The sequence below is a fragment of the Eretmochelys imbricata genome, chromosome 1 (assembly GCF_965152235.1).
Source record: "Eretmochelys imbricata isolate rEreImb1 chromosome 1, rEreImb1.hap1, whole genome shotgun sequence".
Classification (NCBI taxonomy): domain Eukaryota; kingdom Metazoa; phylum Chordata; order Testudines; family Cheloniidae; genus Eretmochelys; species Eretmochelys imbricata.
Genome location: NC_135572.1, coordinates 15,526,636 through 15,546,807, shown reverse-complemented (window position 1 = coordinate 15,546,807; position 20,172 = coordinate 15,526,636). Strand labels below are relative to the sequence as shown.

The following is a 20,172-nucleotide window of genomic DNA, read 5'->3' as shown; positions in this document are numbered from 1 at the left end:
GATAAACAGTGTAAGTGCTGATGTGCACCAATGCTGATTTACGGAGAATTTTCCTGAGTGAAATGAAGGCCTTTACTTTATGACACAAGACAAAGTTATGCAATCATCAGTAGATTGTAATTATCATAAATAGATAAGCAAGGATTAGCAGAGCATGCTTGGTAAGTGGATTCTAGAATCCAACAAAGCATAGTCTAGTGGTTCTAGACCGCAACAGACTAACAGATACAGGTAAATATTAGTCACAGCACCTGGTCTAGATGGACATTAGTAAAGGTTAGGCCTTGTATAGACCTTATCTTGACAGACACCTCAGGCTGCAGAACTCCAGAAATTGTTCTAGGACTGCAGTTTACCTACATTGCTAAGCTCAAAGAACTCCTACTTCCAGGGCCAGTCACTAAGTCGTAGCAGACATAAGCCTTACTAAGCCAACAGCTTCCTAAGCTTATTACTGCCCTACTAACTCATGTTATTCTGCTCCCTTACATGCTAACCTCACTAAATATATTCCCTACACCTTTGGCAGCAGGTCAGTTTTGTATCTGGCATGATCTTTAACTGAAAGAGGAGAGAGAGGACACAGGATTCATGTTCAGCATCCTCTGTTTCAAGCCTTGGAAGTTTCAAAATACAGTACAACCTCCCCTACATGCACCTTGCAGCACAGACAGCCTAGTAACCAAGCCTCACTTCTCAGAGACTTAGGCATAAGAGACCAAACTCTAGTACCCTAAGACTTCATAAGTGCTACACAAGAAATGAAACAGTCCACATCCATGAGTATTCCACTCCGCAGCATAGCAAGCTTGGCTACAGGGATTGCCAAAACCCAACTTGTACATTTTGATGAGAATATTACTCTGGCTGGCTTCCTTACTAAGTCACAAAAGGTTTTACTCCCCACCCCCATCATTATTGGAGTTAGCCAGGTTCTCCTATAGTGTGCTCCTGCATATTTGCAGACCCAGCCGAGTCAGCTCTTCAAGCAGTGTTCATGTGTTTTAAACTGTTTGGATTTAAGAGTTATTTAGATTACAGTAGAAGCGAGAGGCACCATTGTGCTAGGTGCTGTACATACACAGTGGGAGGTAGGAGGAACCCCAGTCCTAAGGAACTTACAACCTAAAGAGACAAGATATAAAAAAATGGGGTGAGAGTGTAACAAGGGAGAGGCCAAAAAACAGAAGCACGGAGCTGAAGTGACACAGTGAAGGTCACAGAGCAGGGCCATGACACAGCTGGGTGTAAAGCCTAGATCTCTGGACTCAGTCCTATACCTGAATCACTCCATTTTATACCTTGTTTCTAGTGCCAGATACCCAGCTTAGGAATACTTCATTCACAGCAGTTTGCTTATGGCAGAGATACAAGTGTGATGGTGGTGGGATGGGCAGTAAGTGCTCCCCTATGGGAATGCAAACACTTTACATGGTTATGCACTTTAAGCAGGTTTGCTTTTAAATCTGTTCAGTACTACCACACCGTTCGCTGTTACAAAACAAACATGTTGGTAGTTTGTGTAGCTCAGAGCAGCAGAGATGCAGTAGGAGAATTAAACACTGATTGTAAACTGGAGGCAGATGTTGAAGATTACACTGTTGCTCAGTGATCATGGGAATGATTCATACAGGGCAAAGTTCTGCATCACAGTGTGATTTCCCCTCCCGTCTCCACCTTAAACAGCACAAGGGATTTTCAGACCCATATGATCTCCCTTGGGCACTTCACCCACTATGTGGCTGTGCAAGGGCTGAAAAAAACAGATGGCACGTCCTCATAGCATATTTGCCACCCCAATGTCCCTCCTCTGAACTAGCTAAAGCAGTTCACAAGTCAGGGGTCGGTTTAGGGAGTCACTAGCCTGTGTAGGTGGTTTTCAAGCCATTTAGCAACCTTGTGGACAGGTTTTTTAATACTGCATTCACTGTAGGATTTGAGCACCTTCCTGTAGGATATTTATGCTTCCTCCTACTCCCAAGCAGCCATGGGATCAAATGCTGTCCTAGGTCCTGATTCTTCCCAAGCCTACATCCCTTACGTGTAGGGACTCAGCCTAGCTGGTGGCACCTATTTATGCTCTCTCCCTGGTCACACACCTCTCCCTACAGGTATGAGCTCCGTCTCAGAGTCATTTCTGCCTTTTAAATTCAGTCTGCTGTCCGGATCAGTAGAGCAAGCTCACGGTCATTATTGTTTAGCCATGTGGTGACAGGCAGCCCAGTGAAGTATTTCAGTGGCCGCAGTGGGACCTAGACAAACACTGAGCAAATTTTAATCTGATTCCAGAGAATGTGATTAGAGTCAGAGCTGGCTCCTGCCAGCATTTTAGGAGGAGGCAGTAGCTGGTCTGGTATCACCCATATGCAGACCAGAGAGTATGGTTTACACAGGAGCCATGTATGACAAAGCGAACGCCATAACACTTGAGTCCTGCTATTCATGGCATGTTTAGCTGTTCAATACTTAGAGGAACTGGTCTCAGTCCCTCCATACCCAAGGTAACCCCCCTGCCCCAAATCAGCATCCAGCAATTCTTTAATACATATATTTTACATTTATATAAACCCTTCCAGCCTAAGGTTGGAGTTTGCTGAACTCCCCCACAGCTGATGGCAGCACAGATTAACCCAGGTTCTAATTAGAGTCACTGATACAGACTTCTGCAGAGTACCAGTCTCAGATCACACCCAGGTGCACATCTGGCTGATTTTAAAACACCAACCAATCCCTGCCTGTCCTAAGCAAGTTTTTATGACATCGTAGTTAGCACCTTAAGTCTGCCCATGCTGGCTTGTCACCATTCCCATCAGAGAGCAGATAGGCTGCTGTTGGCAAAGTGGACACTTTCTAGGCAGTAGACTCAGGAGAGAACCGGGGTGGTTCTTCCCCACTGAAGTTGATCAGGCCACTACAATATTAGCTGTTTAAAACACCATAGCATGCTCCTGCCTCTCAGCGTTAGTAGCTAGGAGTATATCTGCACTAGCCTTGGGAAAGCTTTCCCACCAGTGCTCAGAGCTTCAGCTTCACTCCTAGGCTCTGCTGTTAAGGCCAGTGTCTTCCAGCCACTCTCAGAGCAGGTCCACATGATGAACATTCTGGGGGCTGTGCCCAGAACATTGCTTTTCTGGGAAGTGGGAATGCTCAGCCTGGAGGGAAGGATACTTGCTATCACCAGTGGAGCTAAACCATCAGCAGCGGGACATTATAGCCAGGTTCCTAGCATGGACAAGGCCACAGAGTACCAGGAGTACAGGAATATGGTTCTTGCTTAAAAAGGTACACATGGCTTCCAAACTCTGGAGAGAAAGGGCTAGTTGTGTTGCTGGCTGTTCGATAGCCCCACCCTGCCTGTAGCTCTTCCCCCCACCCCCAGAACGCCTTACCCAGTCATGTAGGTAACAGGCATTTTTCCAAACATGCTTCTAAAAGCACCAGGGCCATTTGGCAGCCGAGGCACCAGGGTGCCCCCATTTGTTTCCTTACATGGGACAGCCATGGCCATTAGCTATGTGATGCTGCACAGTTCTAGATAAGCAGGACTTTGTCCCCAGCTCTCTATAGAGTGACCCCTGCATTGCCGTTGAAATGGGACCCCACCAATGGGAAAGCTCAGGATTGCATGTAGCCTTCTTACACCCTTATCATACCAGGAGTGTTGAGTCTGACAGGACTGGATAGCATGCCTAGATCAGGCATGTGTCCTTATGGAGGGAATGAAGACCAGAGGACAGAGACAGAGTTACATGCCAAAGACAATAGATAGGGAATCATCTGGATACACAAGAGGGCTCAAGAGAACCCAGGATGAGAACTACACATGCTGCAGTATTGCAGTCCGAGTAGCAGGCATCACACCAGCATTCCTGCATGATCCAGCAAGAGGGATCTGTGGCCACAGATTTGACAGCCCTTCCTGAAGGGGTCCTGCCCATTTGCCACTTTGGCTTTTCGTAAGAGCTGTGCTCTCTGCACAAGTCAAAGAGGCAGGTGTCTGATGCCGAGACTTCAGGGTGAGAGGATAACCTAGCCAAGACTGAATCCACAGCCAGTGGAGGACAGCCGGAAGCATCGAGCTCATGGCTTTTCCTCTGTTTAATATCCTCTTCCCCCATGCCTGCCTGCTGCATGACATTTGTCACAGATGTTCCAACTCTGTGCTGAATCAGTTGCTGACTTCACATTCCACTGTTTATGTGGCTGATAAACAAATGTTTATCTAGATTCACCATCTATATGCAAGGCCCAAGGATCAGTGAAGTAGCAGTACATGCTCTCTAGGGTAGCTGTAGGGAGATGGCAAGTCAGCAGGGAGTCACCTTGGTTTAAGAAATCCCATAGGAAGTGTTCAACAAGCTTCCAGTAGAAAACCCTGGGAGTTACAGTTTTGACAAGCTATTGTTGTTTGATGTGCTTAGTTTTGAGCTATGCTTCTGATTGCCAAGGCCAGCAAGGCTCACCATTGAAAAGCCAACAGACATCTATTCAAAGTATAGGGGCAGCATTTTTCGATATTATTGATCTATAGTATCTGTAAGCAAATACTGACTATTTAATAGCTACCACTGCATTCCTAGAATAAGTACCTAGAACTACATACCCTTCCTCCAACAGGCATTCTGAGAACAGACCTCTTCCCAGTTCCAAGCCTTCTAACTAGCCCTGAAGAGTTCTTAGCTGCACAGCAAGGTTACTTCCATGTATGTTTTCCCCATCTCATGAACTTGCCAGTCCTTCCTCTCCTCAAGCAAGGAGTCTAGTTGGGTCAGAATTATTAGCTGAGAAACTGGTTGCATGGGGCGGGAGGTGCATAGGCTAGAGGATCAGAGAGCATTTGCAAGATAAAGAGGAGAGGGATTCCACATCCAAGTCACATCCACTTCCCCAGTGCTGGAGTCCCTCCCAAATTAGCTACAAACACTTGGCCACTGCTGAAGTGGAGCAGGCTGCTATTTCCAGGGGGTGCAGGTCCATTTTGTTAGAGATAAAGACCTTTAACTCCAAGACCTTTCCACAGTTACCACTGAAACATCTGCTGACTGTGCTGTGAAGTGGAATCCTGCTAATTCCAAGGTCTTGTGCTACCAAGTGGCCTACAGGAAGCCTTGAATTCTTTAGTTGTAAAGTGCTATGCTCTAGCTTAATGAAAACTGGTAAGTCTCAACCCTGGCTACCAATAACTTGAACAGCATCTCAGGAGCCCAGAGACAGAACAGCTATTTATTGAGGCTACCATGCCATCAAGCAGGTGCAATAAAAATGATTCTTGCCCCCCTCCAAGGGCTTTTGCATATTAAAAATAAAATTAAAGTTTAGAAGTGATCACCCCCTATTCCACCAGGGAGCCTTATGGGCAATGGACTAGATCTTGGTCTTAGGTAGTGTTCTCTGAAATGAAGAGTACAAGATGCAGAGAGGATAGCATTCACTTCACCCCTCCCCACCAGCGAAATGTGTGAACAGGAAAATCCATTGTTTATAGGATAATCTTGTACCACCAGATTTCTCCAAGGCAAATTGATGCCTTGAGTCAACGGAGAGTCATCTCAAACAAATGACATTCCTATCAGAATCGATTAGGGATGCATCAAGTTTGCAGTGCAAACAGACTGTTTCAGAGACACACATCATATGATGGGATCCTAAATAAAGCACATTTTCCTATCTTGGTTTTTCAGTTTCAGATAAGGATAAAATAAGGCCTGTGTACAGAACAAGAGCTAGTTTCCTCATGTCAAAGAGGTTGTTTTTTTGTTTGTTTTTTTGTTTTTGTTTTTTGTTTTGTTTTGTTTTTTTTAAAAAAAACACAACAACCAAGAGGTTATCACAAGACAAATTTTTAAGAGGAACAGAAGAGCCCTTTGTACAGTCAGGAGTAGAGCAAGAAAAGGTTATTTACCCGTACTGGAAAATAGTCTCTGAAGTATCTCCATATGGCCCAGTTTCTGACCCACTGGGATCTTCTTCCACCTTGAAAAAAGGGAAGAAAGTGCAGTTGAGAATATCAGTAGCAGTCTGGAAGGTCAACACCACTGATGCCCATTAGAAGATCTCAGGACAGCACAGATGCCCTACAGCCCTGGGAGGTAGAGACTTGCACAAAGCAGGTTCAGGCCTCGTTTTCAGAGGTATGGAACACCTGCATCTCTCCTTGGCTTCTGCACTTCTGAAGAGAGTCAGGCCACCACAAGCAACAACGGCATAGCAGAGTTAACAATTGAACCCAGAAGTCCCCAAGTTCCAGTGCCATGTAAACAGAAGAACTGAACACGGGTTTGTAGTGTCAAGACATCCAAGTTTACCATCTTTTGCCTCAGTTTCTTCAGCTGAAGAAGTCCCATTAGCTCAACCAGGACCTTTTTGCATTGAAAGCTATGTAGAGTTAAAGTCTGGCTGAGACATTAAGTCCTAATTGCCCTCTGTTTACAAAAGCCCTTTTTTCTACTAAGAAAGCTTACAAGCAGAGGGAAACTGTATTCAAGTGTGTCAACCGAACTAAGAGCTGATCATTCTCAATTAGTTTCCAGAGAACAGTAGGTCAATATACATATTTCCCATCAGATAGTAACTCAAAACAAAACCCCTGACAACATGTGCATCACTAACCAAAGCAGCCACTTGATCTTAACTGTAAAGACTTCAAATTAAAACCTGACTTGGCAAAAGCGCAGGGAAAATTTGGCTTGCAAGATTCAAACAGAGGACTTTGGAATCTTGTAAGAAAGTTTAGAGACAAGTAATTAGCCTGTGGAACACATTGCTACAAGGTCTTTGTTGGATTTAGAGAAGGGCTACACATTTATAAGGATAAGAAAGTTTGCAGTCACTTCCCAGGACAGTTAGGCAGGATACACGGGCTAGTCTACACAGGGAAGCCAGTGCGCACTAAGCTAGGGTGTGAGTTTAAAGTGCATTAGCCACTCTGTGCTAATTCCCTGTGTGAACACTGCTGCACACTAACAGTGCTCTCATGTGCTTTAGTTTTGCACACTTCGAGTGCATTAGGCTGATGCACACAAAGGCGCTCAGGGCACAGTAAGCGTCCACACAAAGATTGTGTGGAGTAACTAGTAGGCACCAGCTACTGCAGGCTGCCCCCGCCATGGACAGACAAGCTACATTAGACGGCAAGCCAGCCACAAACCAACAAGCGTTCTATTCCTCCCGCTCTCCCCCAACACATACATGTTTCCATAATTGTCTATAATGGGGAGTCTTGCACATTTGGTTGCATGTCCTATGTAAAGCCTCTACCACTCTAAGAAGAGTCAGCATACTGCAGTCTCGACTACTTACCTTTCTTTGGTGTATTCCAGTCAAACACCAGCCATGCCAAGTACACAGCTGCAATCACCCAGCAGTCTGTACAGAGTATGTACATGAGGATTACAGTGCAAGCCACACCTGGAGTTGCCAGAGGGATAAAAAGAGGGGAAATGGCATTAAAGTCTCATTTTTGCAGAGTGGGTATTTTGATCAGCATTAACACCCCTTGACTTTTGACCCTGCCATACTTAAGGATTTTTAAACTAAATCAGATTTAGTGGTTACAGATTAGTGACATCACATTGAGACTAAGCCTTCAGTAGGGCTGAGACAAAGCTTCATCCAGAGCAGCCTACTTCAGAGCAGTTATTTCCCTGTCCCTACCACAGGTTCTCCCTCTAACTGCAGCAGGGTCACTGGGCCTCATGTGGAGGAGATTCTGCTGCTGGCTCAACTTTCTTGCATCACAGGTAAGACTTTCAGTGCACTGGATGTCTCCCATCACAAAAGTTCCTCACACACACCCTTGCACCATGCTGGGACTTCTCATATAAAAGCAGCTAGCATTGATTTTAATTTAGGAGAGGGGGAAAAAATTCCCTATGTCCCACTGACATGTCTGGGATGAAACAAGAGGAAATTCAGCTGGAAACTCCCAACAGGCAGTATATAGGAATTATTTGACAACAGACATGCTGATAGTGGCTCAAATCGGACTTGGTAAGATGGACAATGCAATCCAGGTGCTCAGAGAGACTAGCCAACTTTGAGTTACTTTAATACTAGCATTATTAATCAAGAAAAAAAACTAAAATGCTTCTCTTCCTCCTACCAGAGCTCCACTTAACTAAGAAGGTATTAAAGCAGTAAGGAAGAGTCTTTGCAACTGACATGGCAGGTGCACAAGTGTCACCAATAAGACAGCTAGCTGGAAGCACTCCCCAACAGTGAGTTCTACTAGACTGGAATCTCCAGAGAAGAGTCACATTGCGAGAGATGATTAAAAACTAGACCGAACAAAGCTCAGAATATATTGTAAGAAGCAGCCACTAGAAACGCAGATTTGTTACTTTTCTCAACGATGTTTGGAGCATTCATGGCAACACATACGTTTATCTACAGAGCACATACTGTACAGAAGGGAGGATTTTAAAATAAGTCTGCTTCCTTGTGCTCCAATACCTATAGATCAGCCCTGCTTACATGTGTGTAGTAATCCTTCCTATGTGTTCTGTTTATCTAGCAATAGTAACACCCTGTTCTTAAGCAACAGAGGGAGACCTAATAGGTTTTACCTTAGCTGTTCATGACCATGATTTGATTTCTGCCAGGACAGTTTTAATCAAGAACCTTCATTTTTGAATGAAAGTTATTTCTTACCCAGGACAAGGAAAGTAAGGATCCATTGCAGCACAGATATAATCTGAAGTTGCTTCTCTACTTTGGACTTGGACAACCAGGATAAATCCTGCAGAGCAGAGAGAATGCTTGACCCAGTACCTAAGAACAGAAAAATAAAAAGAAAGTTACTCTGTACATGCATTTAAAACAAAGCCTCATTTGAAGTGAAAAACAGAAGTCATAGAACACTGAAGTCTGTGCTGGATTACAGGAATCACTTCTGGTTTAAGATGACTAAACAGGATTTATATAGTTTACATTAGTCTCTTGGATGTCATCTCATTAAGAAAAAAAGCCTGAAGGGGAAACCTGTTATATTAGAACTAACCAGAGCAGTTTTATAAATACTTGCCATTACTGCTACAAAGCAGCAGAAATCCTCTTCAGTGCTCCCAAGTGCAGTAATGGAGCATACAACCAAAAACCTATATAGTAAACATTAAAACTCCAAGTGTCCTTTCAGCCTCCCTTGTACTTTGAAGTTTACATTATAAGCCAGTGATGGTCACACTGCAAGGTGTACTAACACGTCTAGCGGTTTGCCCAGGAATCTTTTCCATACCTGACTGCCAACTGCAGTGACACCCTGAGGCCAAAGGCAACTTGCTCAGTTTCCCCAGTTTACAACTTGAAAAACTAATCCATATTCGTAATCCTATGCTAGATCAAACTATTGAGAATTATTCTTAAAGAGACAATGTCAACTTCAAGTTTGCAAACAGACCAATAAACCAAACCACAAAAAGCAAACAACTGCACTACATTGATCACCATCATTCAGACACTCTTTCAGATTTTTTGGAAGTTAAAGTTTTGTTTGTTACTTACAAGAAGTTTTTTGACCTGAAGATGACAGCTGGAAAGTTACACATTTACAGATCCATCAAGACAGGAAATTCCAAGTGTAAAAGGAATTTGGCTTCTGGTTAAAAATTCACAACAAGCTTTAAAAGTGTATACAATGCTATTTGTCAGCATTCAAATCTTTTGCTTGCAGTAGGTACCAATATGTATCCAAAGCACTGACCAGGAGTGTAAAAGCTGCAGAAGTCAGTGACAGATTACTGGTATAGTATGAATTTAGGAGAGAGTTCTACCCTACAGCAACATGGATGCTTTAACCAAACATCAAGTCCTGATTAGTTTTTATAAGATAAACGTAGCATGAACAAGTGACAAGAAATGTACTGCTAACTACATCATAGCAGGTTTAAATTAAGGCCAGCTGTTCATGGCTTGCCAAGCAGCCTCTAGACTGAAGGAATACACTTGCAGGTGCTAGCTTCTAATAGGATTTAGATAAAAAATGCCCTGTTTCACTACAAGTTTGAGATGTAACCTTTCAATTAGTTTGATTTAAACCACAAATTCTATTCACCAATGTTAGCTAGAAGCCAGTGTTAATGCATAAGTCCAACCACAAGCTCACAAGCATTTTTAAGTTTTCCTTTGAAATGAGCCATGCAATTTTATGTGAAGTCAGACTCCATAAGAGGTGAGAAGTGTGTTTGGTGGCACTGAACTATTCCACAGGGAGAACTAGTACAAGAGTTAGTAATTGAATAGGTTTCAGAGTAGCAGCCGTGTTAGTCTGTATTCACAAAAAGAAAAGGAGTACTTGTGGCACCTTAGAGACTAAAATTTATTTGAGCATAAGCATCCGATGAAGTGAGCTGTAGCTCACGAAAGCTCATGCTCAAATAAATCTGTTAGTCTCTAAGGTGCCACAAGTACTCCTTTTCTTTTAGTAATTGGATAGGTAGCTTTCCTCCTATGGCAGGTCACTGGCCTCAATCTAGCGCAAGATGGTCATAAGGCAGACAAGCACTCTGTTAGCTTGAGAGAGGAGTCTCAGTTCAGTTCCTAAAGGACATGTTAAGTTCAGTCTATACTAATTGGTCCCCTTGCTGACAGTCCCAGCAGAGGCATTAAGGACTGAAAGAGTATTAAGGCACGTCAGTGGAACAGCACAGGGAAGGCCATGGGGACAACTTCATACCACTCATTATCTAAGATCTATGGGGATCTCCCAATTTACTGGGAGCTTTGTCTAGAAAGACAGGGGCGGGGGGGGGGGAACAGAACTCAACAGAAGCGTCACTGACAGGGCAATAGGCATATGACTTTGTAACATCACATATATACGGTCTAGAAGTACATCTACTGTCTAGGACACCCCCAGCTACACAAGCTCCTCCCTATACAGGGCACCAGTCTCATATAATACTGGGAGGCCACTGAACTCTCAAGGTTCCTTCTCCTCCTCCCCCCCCGCAGCTGTCACTGGGGGACAGGATCTCTGCAGGCATCAGGAGCAAGGAAACAAAGCCCCTTGCTTGGTTATGGAGCATGTGCTCCAGTGTCACAGGGGCTATGAAGAGGTCACTAAGGTGTCAATGGCACTTCCCAGGGACAGAGGAAGTCCTAACTGGGTCTCTCCTCCCTCCCCAGCCCAAATGAACTAAGCATCTGTAGAGCCTCCCATTATTTGTGTTACAGCAGCACCCAGGTTCCAGTCAGGACCCCACTGCAATAGGTGGTGTGCAAACAGTGGAACAGAGAGTTTGCCACAGGTCACCCAGCAGGTCAGTGATCAAGCTGGGAATAGACTCCCAGTTCAATCCACTGGAGCACCTTGCCTCTGGATGGTCCACCCAGAAAAGTGCTACTAATCCTCTTCAGTCTACATGACGGTGGGGAGGGTGACACTGCTTTGTGGGGAAAGGATTCACCTCACCCACCTCCTTTGAAGGTCGCTACTAGGCAAATCTGAGGAAATCCTTATGTTGGAATGTGACTGACCTATTGTGAGCATGCAGACCTTCTAAGAGTTGCAGTAAGCACACTGCTACCTGTCACACTTGCAGGGGCTCCCTGCACTTACAATTCACATGCAAATACAACAGTCAGATGCAGGTCCAAATTCAGAGGACAGAAGCTGCAAGTAGCTAACCAGAGACATTGCAAGCATACTAGACAGGATGTTAGAGGCAGCACAAGAGAAGGGAAGACAGCGTCGCCAGTTTTGTGAGGGATGCCAGTTTTGCAGTAGTTAGGTTTAATTGAGAAGTTAAATGAACTTGAAGTAGTCTCCAATACAAGATTGGACCCCCAAACCCAACAGAACGTGGCAGGGTTTTAGAACTGCATTTTTACATTCTCTCTGTTGCTGTCAAAGACTCACAGCTTCTTGTTTTGAGGAGCTGGTGGGTGCATTTGATGAAGGTGTGTAAACAAACTGAAAGTACGTTGGAGTAATTTCAGCTGCTGCGAGTAAGGCTAGTCAGTAAGATAGTCAAAGAGAAGCGCAGTGCCCCTTTAAAGACACAAGACTCCCAGCTAGTATTGGGTGGTGGGGAAGGTTACCAGCAACTCTGCAGTAATCCTTTGTGTCCCCTCACTATTTTAGTTATAAAGTCAGTTTGAAAGAGAGGCAGCACTGTACTGGAGGTAGATGCTAATTTGAGGCTCAGCTCCAACAACGATGACTATGTCTTTCAACATGTTATTTAGCCTCCCTTCCCCCACACATTTTGCTTATCTTGCATGTGATCCTGCTTCCATTTAAGTCCATAAGGGAAACTCTGACTTAAGTGGGAGCTGACCAGGTTTCTGCTTACAGAAGTGAGAAAATACTTACCTGATGTAATGGCATTGCAAGAATTAATATTTGTAAAGAGCCTCTAGCAGTAACATTAGTATGGTTGGATTCTTGTATTATAGTTGAGATGCAAGATATTCATCTCACTTGTGATGCTAACAATACCAAACCCTAGAAGAAAGTTAAACATGTAGCTATTCATAGATTCATAGATTTTAAGGTCAGAAGGGACCATTATGGTCATCTAGTCTGACCTCCTGCACAACGCAGGCCACAGAATCTCACCCACCCACCCCTGTAACAAACCCCTAATCTATGTCTGAGCTATTGAAGTCCCCAAATCATGGTTTAAAGACTTCAAGATGCAGAGAATCCTCCAGCAAGTGACCCGTGCCCCACCTGCAGAGGAAGGCAAAAAAGCCCCAGAGCCTCTGCCAGTCTGCCCTGAAGGAAAATTCCTTCCCGACCCCAAATATGGCGATCAGCTAAACCCTGAGTGTGTGGGCATGACTTACCAGCCAGACACCCAAGAAAGAATTCTCTTTAGTAACTCAGATCCGACCCCATCTAACATCCCATCACAGGCCATTGGGCCTATTTACTGCTAATAGTCAAAGATCAATGAATTGCCAAAATTAGGCTATCCCATCACACCATCCCCTCCATAAACTTATCAAGCTTAGTCTTGAAGCCAGATGTCTTTTGCCTCCACTGCTCCCCTTGGAAGACTGTTCCAGAACTTCACTTCTCTGATGGCTAGAATCCTTCGTCTAATTTCAAGTCCAAACTTTGTGCTGGCCAGTTTATATCCGTGCACCCTGGATCAGCAACCAGAACCTCAGCTCCAGGCACGTCACACCTTACGGTTATCAGCTTGAAGGAAATTCCATTAAGTCTGCCTAGCAACCTGTCCTCCCAAGAGGAGGGAGGAACTTTCCTAGCTGGGGATAAACAGCCATGTGTTCAAGCGGACACATCCAAAATAAGAACCAGCCCCGTCTGAAAAGGAGGCTGAACAGTACACGATTAGCATCTGCTGAATTGTAACTGAAGTCTGTAAAGGAATTCAATAAATCACAGGCATTTAGAAGTCGGGGGGAGTGAATGAGACTATGCAGATTTAGGATTACAGTTTGAGATAATTATGTACCTAAAATGAGAGGAATGATCTTCCTTTGGTAGCAAAAAGAAAAGGAGTACTAGTGGCACCTTCGAGACTAACCAATTTATTTGAGCATAAGCTTTCGTGAGCTACAGCTCACTTCATGGAATGCATCCGATGAAGTGAGCTGTAGCTCACAAAAGTTTATGCTCAAATAAATTGGTTAGTCTCTAAGGTGCCACAAGGACTCCTTTTCTTTTTGCGAATACAGACTAACACAGCAGCTACTCTGAAACCTTTGGTAGCAGTCACCTAAAACAGAAAGCTTGACTATCACTGCTTCTCAGGACTGGTTTTGTTTTAGCTTGCTAAGAGGGATAATTGCAACACAATCGTAAAGAGATGAAGGCAGCAAAATTTAAAAAAAAAAAAAGGGGGTGGGGGTGGGGGGTGTCTTTACAAGTCAAATGCATTGTGGAATTGCAAGCCAGGCTACTACACTGCCTGCCACAGTAGCCATATTGTGTCAGAGGATATTTTGTTGAATCCTTTAAACCAAAGGCATCTTCAAGTCTGAGACAAGAGAAAGATTCTACACCTGCAAACAATGAAGAACTCGGCATTAGGGTATACCTTATACCATCCAGCAAAGTCCCCCAGGAGCATGGCTGCTGGCAAATCCAGATCCAGGAGAATTCCTACTGCTGTAGTTTTTGCAAAAGCCAAACTGCCTTAGTGTAAGCCTTAACAGAAGGCCTCCAAGCTACAACTAGAACAGCTCCTCTGCAATAATCAGAGTGGTACAGACCACTCTTGTCCAGCATCCTGCCTCCAAAAGTACTCAATGCCAGTTACTGGAGAGGAAGACATAGTTGCACAATACCTTACCCTGTGAGACAGTTTCCTTCTGGAGACAGCCAGCAATTAGTTTATACCAGAAGCATGGAAACCTAATCCTTGTAATATTATCACAGTATAGTTGCAGGTGCTGCTATTCAGAGGTATGTTTACTTACCTTGAGTAAGTCTCTATACACTCCACTCTTGGAGTGGGTCCCTACCCTCTTTCTCCTGGACCTGTTTAATCTCCTGTAGACTTCTTCAGCTCTTCCTGGATACTAACAAACAGATGGGCTATTTACTTAACTGACAACCCCTAATATTGGGTACTGCAGATTGGTAATATGCTACCACCAACACACCCATGCTTGAAACTGCACTATGCATCATGTATGCTAGGATTTGCTGCTTCACGGTGAAGTGATACACACTCCAGAGCAAATGCACAGCAATGAAAAGCTATTTATCAGAAGGAGATTTAACAGGTTGCTAAGTGTTTGGTTTTCTGAAAGTTACTCAATTACAAACATTAATCCAACAAAATAAAAACCAATTATGAAGTGTTTAATCAGAAGTAATTCAGAGGGTTTTTCAAGAGGGATAACCTGAACTGTAAACTCAAGTTTGTGCTGAATGCTTAACCAGCTTTTTGGCACGGAAAGCTTTAGATTACTTATTTAGAATTCTGACTTAGTACTTTCCAGTCCATTAGTGTGGGACAGAATGATGTATTCTGGGATATCAGAGATACTGCAGTTCATGGTAAGACTTCTTGGTAGTACTAGGTTTGTTAAGAGATCCCAGAGGAGGTTAGATCATTTGTAAAGGTGAATTACAACATACCTCCAAGTTGGCTACTCTACATAGTTTAGTGCCACCAGTAACTAAGTGTAAGTCTTCCTTGTCTTCTCTTCACAGGGAATCTCTCAACAATTGCAAGGAGTTTGCCAAGGAGTCCCCTCCCCCAACCCAAGTACTAGGTGTTGTAAATTACATGAGTAACAGAGGTGACAAATTTTGACTTGATCAGAAGGACTGCTCATAGTTCAGCCATAAGTGTTATATTCTAAGCTACTAGTGTATAGTCTGAATGTATTTCCCTAGAATTTAAGAAAAAAGCCCACATGCCCCCAGCATCCCCTTTCCATGTCTGGAAGAGAATGAGACTGGTTCTACTTAGACATCCAGGGTAGCCCATTTATGAGGGGAAGCAAGGAAGATATGGACTGACCTGGTCTTTGATCACCATTTACATTAATCTCTTCCCTGGGTCCAAAATTTAATCCTGCAAAAATAGGAGCTATCATCTTCTACTGAAGCAGTAATAAGACAGTTAGTAACTGTTCTTTGGTCCCATTCGCTATCTGCTCCACTTTGGAATGTTTACTGGCTGCAGTTATGGCCACCCATTCCAGAACACCATTTCAGGAATGGGACTACCAACAGCACAATCTCCCATCCAATAATATGGAGCACATTGTTAGCAATCCTGTCTAGCAGGCAGAGCTCTTTGAGGTGACAGGGTCAGGACACTGATCTACACCACTGCCCATGCCCAACTGCAGGAACAACTGAAGCACTTCTCTATATCACCTAGCACTTCGGGAATTACCTGGGCAACAAGACAGTTTCTGCATTTTTATCAAGGGCACAAAAATTAGGTGCATCTGCCTTGCTTTATCTCTGGCCAAGAACAGCTGAAAGTTTTGCAGAAAAAGCACCAGGCACCTCTGTTTTCAGTTAAGGAACCACACTGCTTGTCAACTTGAAGGAAAGTTAAAGAGGAAGAACAGATTCCCTTCAGGCTTGAATATGTATGCAGTAGACTTTCTGTAAAGATCACATGAGGCTCAAAGACCCTGCACCCCCACCCCATGACAGTAAATCAGAAGGACTGGGGAGACCACCACCAGCAGCACTGAACTCAGTGATTCATAGGTACTTATGGATAGATTTTTCCACACCATTTTTCCACCCCGTCCTCCTTTTCTCCTCTGGCAAGTTCCACAAGATTGTATATCCTAATTCAGCCTGAGCTTGAATAGCAGTTATACAGCCACTGATCCTCTGTGGCAGCCTGCCCATTTCTAAGCTTCTGAAAGATAGCCTTCCAGCAGGATTATGAACTGTGCTGGACTATAATCTACAGCTGGTATAGCCTTCATACGGAATTCCCTTGGTGAGAAGGATCCAAAGAGCTTTGGAGAGTAGATATGTTGCAATATTGCCTCAAGTATTGCATGCTGCTCAGACCTGGAAACAGACTGGTCGATCTTAAAGACTTCCTGAATAGTACCATCCTGTAAGGAAGCAGGCAATGAAGTGTATTTTCTAGAAGACAGTAGTGATGGAGAGTTATTCCTTTAAGTGGAGGCAAAGAATAGTAAGGACAGACACATAAGGAACTCCAGTGGCATTACTGATTGTTTGACAGAAACAGGTAAAATCTTAAAGTGATCTATGATACAGAGTTGCTAGAGCCTTTTTGCCTGGCTTCATCACTTCCCTCTCTGCAGTCAAATCACTCACCTATTCTGGTTCCTACTACAGCCTCTTCCCATTCACACTTGGTATCTGAAACTACAAGCAGAACAGCTGTTGATCCTTAAGCCTTGTCCTATAGTGAATTTTAAGCCACCAGTGCAAACTCTAGTGAAGACACAATTGACAATAGTGCATTTTCATTTGTACTAGTGCATCTTATCCTGGTGCTGAACCTGGGTAAACTGCACTAGTGTAAATACCTTTAAGTCTTCTACATTGGTGTCCTTATAGAACAGACTGCCCCAAGCAGAATTTATACCCCCCACCCCCAAAAAAGGGATAGGAGCCAGAGACTCCACAACACAAAAAACTGCTAGACTTATGCAGATCACAGCTATTTTATAGGTTCCACTTTTAGCTCTGAACAGATTCAGTCCAGCAGCAGCCAGTGCTAAAAGCCAGAGAATTACTATAGGAAGAAGGGGCTGCTGGAGGACACAGCATTAAGCAGGGCCAGATTAGCCTATAGTGCCTGGTGGCAAATGTCTGGAGCCTGGATCTAGAATGAAACTTTGCCCAAGCCAACTAAGCTTCAAGTCCAGCTATAGTATCACCTCCTGCTCTAGAGCGCTGCCTGCGAGAGCCTCGTTGCTCCCGCTGCGCATAACAGACCAGCACAGTACAAACACTCACAGACTTCACAGGCAGCCCATCGATTTGCACATATACCCCAGCAGCACAGCTCTCACTAATCCTGTTTGATCTGCACCCCCAAAGGCATGATTGCCTGAGGGGGAGAAACCAGAGAGGCAAGCTGAGGGAAGGGCTCAGGCAGGAGAGGAGCTAAGGTGGTTACACAGGGTCAAGATGGAGTTGGCCAGGAGGATCAGGATAGGAAAGGAGCTGGAGGGGGCCCACTGAGGAGTTCTGGGAAGCAAGGGCCCTTCCTTGAGCAAGGAGAAAAGAAGAGATGCAGCTGAAAAACAAGATGGTCTGTGCTACAGTGCCGCTCCGCCCTACATACAGCTGTACCTCTCCCAGCTTCTTGCTGGCTGCTACTTCCCAGATGGAATCTAGCGCCTGCTGAAAATAATAGCACCCAGCACAGGCCAGGGGACCCTGCAGGAGGCAGGTGAACAGACAGTGGGTGAGAAGCGGAAGCAATTTTTCCCCAACAGTTCCCAAGCAGCAGCCCCTAGATGCAGACCTGAGGCACTCTATGCATTCTGGTGAACATTAGGCTGTTCCCTCCTACCTCTCCAAGACAGTAACCCAAAAGGCAACAAAATGTGCACATGACCCTGCCGCATTCAGAGGCCCCCAGATCCTGGACTTTCAGCTTATCAGGATTGTCCAGGGCTCTGCACCACTTGCACACTCTAGGGTCGTAGGGCTGTGCAACGCACCACTCAGGTAAGCATGTGCGTGGCAAGACCCAGCAACAGTACAGTTCCACTGGGCCAAAAACCAGCAGGGGAGGAACAGTCAGTTGCAGCATCTTTAGTGCCAGCAGCAGTCTGGTACTGCTCCTCAGCCCAAAGACAGTTTCACAGGAAGTTTGTCTATACTAGACAAATCCATGCAGGGAACTCTCAGCTGGGCTTCAACCCATTCCTAGCATTGGTGTAAATCGTTGCACAGAAGATGCTTAGAGGAAACATTTTGAATTCATTCCACCCCCATCATAGAATATCAGGGTTGGAAGGGACCTCAGGAGGTCATCTAGTCCAACCCCCTGCTCAAAGCAGGACCAATCCCCAATTAAATCATCCCAGCCAGAGCTTTGTCAAGCCTGACCTTAAAAACTTCTAAGGAAGGAGATTCTACCACCTCCCTAGGTAACGCATTCCAGTGTTTCACCACCCTCCTAGTGAAAAAGTTTTTCCTAATATCCAACCTAAACCTCTCCCACTGCAACTTGAGACCATTACTCCTTGTCCTGTCATCTTCTACCACTGAGAATAGTCTAGAACCATCCTCTTTGGAACCACCTCTCAGGTAGTTGAAAGCAGCTATCAAATCCCCCCTCATTCTTCTCTTCAGCAGACTAAACAATCCCAGTTCCCTCAGCCTCTCCTCATAAGTCATGTGTTCCAGACCCCTAATCATTTTTGTTGCCCTTCGCTGGACTCTCTCCAATTTATCCAACTTATTCTTGTAGTGTAGGGCCCAAAACTGGACACAGTACTCCAGATGAGGCCTCACCAATGTCGAATAGAGGGGAACGATCACGTCCCTCGATCTGCTGGTTATGCCCCTACTTATACATCCCAAAATGCCATTGGCCTTCTTGGCAACAAGGGCACGCTGTTGACTCATATCCAGCTTCTCGTCCACTGTTACCCCTACGTCCTTTTCCACAGAACTGCTGCCTAGCCATTCGGTCCCTAGTCTGTAGCTGTGCATTGGGTTCTTCCATCCTAAGTGCAGGACCCTGCACTTATCCTTGTTGAACCTCATCAGATTTCTTTTGGCCCAATCCTCCAATTTGTCTAGGTCCCTCTGTATCCTATCCCTACCTGCCACCGTATCTACCACTCCTCCTAGTTTAGTATCGTCCGCAAATTTGCTGAGGGTGCAATCCCCACCATCCTCCAGATCATTTATGAAGATATTGAACAAAACCGGCCCCATGACCGACCCTTGGGGCACTCCACTTGATACCGGCTGCCAACTAGACATGGAGCCATTGATTACTACCTGTTGAGCCTGACAATCTAGCCAGCTTTCTACCCACCTTATAGTGCATTCATCCAGCCCATACTTCTTTAACTTGCTGACAAGAATACTGTGGGAGACCGTGTCAAAAGCTTTGCTAAAGTCAAGAAACAATACATCCACTGCTTTCCCTTCATCCACAGAACCAGTAATCTCATCATAGAAGGCGATTAGATTAGTCAGGCATGACCTTCCCTTGGTGAATCCATGCTGACTGTTCCTGATCACTTTCCTCTCGTGTAAGTGCTTCAGGATAGATTCCTTGAAGACCTGCTCCATGATTTTTCTGGGGACTGAGGTGAGGCTGACTGGCCTGTAGTTCCCAGGATCCTCCTCCTTCCCTTTTTTAAAGATTGGCACTACATTAGCCTTTTTCCAGTCATCCGGGACTTCCCCCGTTCGCCACGAGTTTTCAAAGATAATGGCCAATGGCTCTGCAATCACAGCCGCCAATTCCTTTAGCACTCTCGGATGCAATGCATCCGGCCCCATGGACTTGTGCACATCCAGCTTTTCTAAATAGTCCCTAACCACATTTCTCCACAGAGGGCTGGCCATCTATTCCCCATGTTGTGATGCCCAGCGCAGCAGTCTGGGAGCTGACCTTGTTTGTGAAGACAGAGGCAAAGAAAGCATTGAGTACATTAGCTTTTTCCACATCCTCTGTCACTAGGTTGCCTCCCTCATTCAGTAAGGGGCCCACACTTTCCTTGGCTTTCTTCTTGTTGCCAACATACCTGAAGAAACCCTTCTTGTTA

At 44.8% G+C, this 20,172-nt stretch overlaps 1 protein-coding gene across 1 annotated transcript in view; it reads right to left on the bottom strand.

Moving 5' to 3' along the window:
• Nucleotides 1-18,727, bottom strand: part of DGAT2 (diacylglycerol O-acyltransferase 2) — a 32,338-nt gene extending 13,611 nt beyond the window's left edge. The window contains exons 1-4 of the mRNA XM_077841877.1: nt 18,688-18,727; nt 8,650-8,769; nt 7,300-7,407; nt 5,903-5,973 (exon numbers count right to left, since the gene is read on the bottom strand). Of these exons, the coding sequence (XP_077698003.1) occupies nt 5,903-5,973; nt 7,300-7,407; nt 8,650-8,769; nt 18,688-18,727 (339 nt within the window). The remainder of the gene's footprint in view (nt 1-5,902; nt 5,974-7,299; nt 7,408-8,649; nt 8,770-18,687) is intronic.
• Nucleotides 18,728-20,172: the final 1,445 nt, after the last annotated feature.